The 4,107-nt window shown below is 52.0% G+C and overlaps 2 protein-coding genes across 10 annotated transcripts in view; both read left to right on the top strand.

Moving 5' to 3' along the window:
- The first annotated feature begins 236 nt into the window (after positions 1-236).
- Positions 237-2,310, top strand: LOC109542935 (DNA-binding protein Ets97D). Its single transcript, XM_019912399.2, has 8 exons — positions 237-430; positions 487-620; positions 675-886; positions 936-1,252; positions 1,307-1,506; positions 1,574-1,647; positions 1,705-1,858; positions 1,914-2,310. The coding sequence occupies exons 1-8, from the start codon at positions 339-341 to the stop codon at positions 2,186-2,188; spliced, it is 1,458 nt and encodes a 485-aa protein (XP_019767958.2). The 5' UTR covers positions 237-338; the 3' UTR covers positions 2,189-2,310.
- A 933-nt stretch (positions 2,311-3,243) lies between these two features.
- LOC109542950 overlaps positions 3,244-4,107 on the top strand; it is a 10,170-nt gene continuing 9,306 nt past the window's right edge. For all 9 annotated transcript variants that reach the window (XM_048665863.1, XM_048665868.1, XM_048665869.1 and 6 more), the window contains exons 1-3: positions 3,244-3,413; positions 3,470-3,761; positions 3,814-3,980. In XM_048665863.1, coding sequence (XP_048521820.1) covers positions 3,244-3,413; positions 3,470-3,761; positions 3,814-3,980 — 629 coding nt within the window. The remainder of the gene's footprint in view (positions 3,414-3,469; positions 3,762-3,813; positions 3,981-4,107) is intronic.

Raw genomic sequence — 4,107 nt, forward strand, 5'->3', positions numbered from 1 at the left:
TGCTTCAAGCAGGCCATTAATAATAAAAAGTTGGTTTCTTTTTACTGTTTATTCTTCGAATTCTTTGTATGACGAACGTGTACGTTTCATTTACAGAAGCTGTGAATTTAATTAAAATAATTCTGAAAATTGCCCAATGTAGTTTTCTCTGTCATGGGTGTACGATGAAGTAGCATGGAGAATCGCACAAAACGGGGTTTTTAACGAAGCAACTTTGCCGTGAAGGCGGAACACAGCCACGCCGCTTTATTGACGTTTCTTGGTTATATTTACCGCTTTTCCAGGTTAAATGAGTGCTGTTTATTTCGGAAATTTTGTTCACTTTTTGGGGCCAGTAAATGCCAAGCATGAATACGATAATGGGAGAAAGCTTCGTGGTAAACATGGATGATTTTTCCGATAAATTGGGCTCGGCCAATCCACCTAAAAAGTACCCCCTTTTGGGTTACCCCTTCAGCTGTCCTCTACATCTATGGAGTTTTCCAGATACATAATTGACCACGAAGGCACCATGTTGGAGTGTGAAGGCACGTTGTCGGAAGCACCAGATCATGACGAAAACCACCTGCTGTCGATGGAAACCGATCCAGATGGGCTCAGCTCAGAGCCATCCCATCTGGGTATGGGCGAAGCCCACTCTCATAAAACCTCCACTTTATCCTTCTTTGCCTCAGAAATGATACCTTTGGACACGGTCCAGGACTTCGAGCAGAACCTCATGAACAAGCTGGACTCGGATATCATGAAGATGGTGGATCCAGTCTCCCACTACGTGATCCAGCATATGGACATTAGGGCGCCGTTGTTCAAGCTCAGACGGCTCATCGAGAAGAAGCTAAACATGGACTTGTCCAACTACACTTTCACGCTTCAGGACAGTCAAACTGTAGGTTGGTTGTTGGTGTTTTCGATCAACTCACTCCAGTTTTTTGCAGCTGGAAGGCCACAAGAACTTGGTGGATCAGTGCGTGCAAGGTGAGGGCCTAGTGCAGGTGAACGTGCAAGTGAAGCTCATCTCCAAGAAGATCGACATTATTGATGTGCTGAAGCCCGCAAAGGACTACGTGCACTCAGAAGACATATCAAACGATGAGGATGATGATGAGGAGGAGGAGGAGGAGCAGCCAATGGAGAACGAAGAGCCCGAGGAAATCGTTGCCGAGGACGCCAACAACATCGTCCAATGGCAGGTGGACATGCAGTACAAAAGAGAGCAGGAGCGCTTGAAAATCCCTCCCGATCCAGAGGATTGGTAAGTCGGGCGTGGGAGGATCCACTGTAAATGCAACTGAATCAATACCCTCAGGACGGTTTTGCAAGTGAGACACTGGCTGCAATGGGCGGTGCGCCAGTTCAATCTTTCCAACATCAAGCTCAGCCATTGGCAAATGACGGGCAAAGCGCTATACGAGCTCACGATGGCGGACTTTCAAAAAATCGTCCCCAACGATCCAGGGGACGTGTTTTGGACCCATCTGGAGCTGCTGCGAAAAATGAAATTAGTCGGTAATATTTTTGCGTTCTGTTCCTTCCCCAGGCCCGCGGATATCAGCTTCTTTTCCCACTCTTACAGCCACCCGACGCGAGGACGCGCCCACCAACGCTGAGCCCGGAAAGGAGTTCAAGATAACCACCAAAAACTCAAAGGTTGAACGCAAAACCCTGGTTGATCACACCCAATGGTGCAATGATTCCTTCTTGCAGCTCAAAGTGATTCCCAGCTACCGCTCACCTCTGAGTCCGTACGGGGCTTCCTTGGCAGGAAACAAGTCGGGCAACAATGGCCAGATCCAGCTGTGGCAATTCCTGCTGGAGCTGCTCACTAGCAAGGAGTACAACTCGGTTATTCAATGGACTGGTGAGTTGGCTGGCGACAGCGCACGAGACGATTGTTGTGAAATTCCGGCTTCTAGGCAAAGACGCCGAGTTCAAGCTGAACCATCCAGAAGTAGTGGCGAATTTGTGGGGAGTGCGCAAGAACAAGCCCGCCATGAACTACGAGAAGCTATCCAGAGCTCTGCGCTACTATTACGACGGCGACATGATTTCCAAAGTGCACGGCAAGCGATTCGTTTACAAGTTCGTCTGCGACTTGAAGCAGCTGATTGGCTACAGTGCGACTGAGCTGGCCAATCTGGTCAAGTACGGCAACCCCATGGTGAGGCCCCAGAAGCAAGTGTTAAGTTGAGTTGATTGAGCCGCGTTGGTTCGCCCTAGGTTAAGAAGACTGTGATATTTGAACTCCACACGTCCAACGTGGGTTTCTGGGCTTTGTAAAGCAAGCCATTAAAAGTTGGTTGGGTTTATTAAGAGGTTTTTTGTTTCTTCCCCGTGAACAAGTGCGAAAAACTGTGCTCCTCCTTCAGCGGCTGGAACCTGCCCAGACAAGCGGCCGCCTCCACCTCCTCAGCATCCCTCGTAGGAGCCTTTGGGCAGTAAATCGTGGCAAGGTTGTTGAAAGTGACTGCTTTCACCGGCCGCGGCTTGAACTCGGACTTTTTGAGGATGGACTTGAACAGGGGCAGCTGCGCCTTGAAGTCCTCCAGACTCCCCCTGCCACCCAACGAGTGACTGCTGTTTGAGGACAGCGACTGCTCGGACGGGGACGCTTCAGGCTTGAGGAAGTTGCCACTTCTGGCTTGCCGTTTAGGGAAGTCCAGCTCGGCTGGCGGCACCGTGCTGAGGTTGAAGTTCTGCCACGGATACGCGCGCTTTAGTCTCAGCCGGCCCTGGTCGGCCTGCGGTTCTTTGGGCCTGCCCAAAGACGACTGCAGCCTTTCCAGCTTGTCCCGCAGCTCCCTGTCCAGCTTCTGCTGCTGCTTGCGCCAGCTGCAGTCGCCCGGCCGCCCGTCCAGGCTGTGCTCGGACGAGGTTTTCCCAAAGAGCAACGAGCTGCAGCTCTCCCGCGTTTCAACGCTCTTCAGCTGCAGCGCCTCTTGACTGGGCTTCTTGTCCAGCGCCGAATCGCTTTTGTTCCTCTGCAGCTCCACCGGGCTGCGCACGGACGTTCGGAAGAAGCTCAACAGCTTGAATGGGTAGCGATTTTTCAGGAAATTCATCCTGGCCGACGACAATTTGAACAACGAAAATAATTGCGATATGAATGACATTCACGAGAATATTTCCTGGAAATTTTGACGGTTGCACCTGGCCGAATCTGGATCGGGCACCAGGCTGTCCCTTTGACGTATCATCATGAACTTTTGTCCATTCGCTCAAAATTAACGTGGAAAATCCCAGAAAATGTACAAATTGATCTGTGCCAATATCGCCAAATCACGCAACTTCACTCACTCGTACAAGAAGGTGGCGTTGGCCAATAGGATCCACCTGGACGCGAGCCGACCGCAAAGCGCCCCGCCCTCCACCAGTCTGGAGGAGAATGCGGAGGAACTGAACGACGAGGAAAATGGGTAAGGGATCGATGGCGACGAGCGCGCAGCGCACAAACGACGCTTTTTCTTGGCAGAGCGCCCATCAGCTCCGGAGCCCGAAACCAAAAACCCTCCAAAGCCAACCGAGGCTCAGCCTCCAAGCCCCATCCGACCTTAAGTCACTTAGTCAAGCCCCAGCCGCCTGCTGCGGCCACTTCCCGGAGAAGCTTCCACCTGAACGCCATCAGCTCGCCCTCAAGGCGCACCTGCTTCACGCAGGGCCCCAGAAACTCCATCGAGGAAGAGGTCAAGGAAAGTTACCGCAGGGCCATGAACCAGCTCTACAGCATGCAGCAGGACAAGCCAGAGTTTCAGTTCAAAGAGCAGGTCGGGGCAAATCATTCACCGCGCAAGGCTGCGCTATAATCAGGGCTTTCAGGCGGTGCATCCGCTGGCCACCAGCACCAAGAGGCGGCTGAGCCTGCAGCAGGCGAAGCACCAGAAGAAAGTGGCGGGGAGGACCGGGATCACCTACCCAACGCACACTTACAAGCACAACCTGACGTTCTCTAGAAGATATCGTCTGCGCGAAGAATCAGCGGAACGGTATTGGGTTTTTCGGGTTTTTAGGCCGTCGGTCGGTAGAATTTCTTCCTGACGTTTCGCAAGCACGAGTGGCTTGCATCTTCAGAAGTGGTTTGCTTGAACGCTTACACTGTTCTCATCAGAACCC

The sequence above is a fragment of the Dendroctonus ponderosae genome, unplaced genomic scaffold (assembly GCF_020466585.1).
Source record: "Dendroctonus ponderosae isolate FM_Combo_2020 unplaced genomic scaffold, Dpon_F_20191213v2 Dpon_F_20191213_4, whole genome shotgun sequence".
NCBI lineage: Eukaryota > Metazoa > Arthropoda > Insecta > Coleoptera > Curculionidae > Dendroctonus > Dendroctonus ponderosae.

What these genes read in the sequence shown, in the direction of transcription:
- LOC109542935 (XM_019912399.2), top strand. Translation starts at nt 339, where the DNA reads ATGCCAAGCATGAATACGATAATGGGAGAAAGCTTCGTGGTAAACATG. An exon ending in CGCTTCAGGACAGTCAAACT is followed by an intron (nt 887 to 935) that starts GTAGGTTGGTTG and finishes AGTTTTTTGCAG; the next exon opens with CTGGAAGGCCACAAGAACTT. An exon ending in CTCGGTTATTCAATGGACTG is followed by an intron (nt 1,859 to 1,913) that starts GTGAGTTGGCTG and finishes TCCGGCTTCTAG; the next exon opens with GCAAAGACGCCGAGTTCAAG.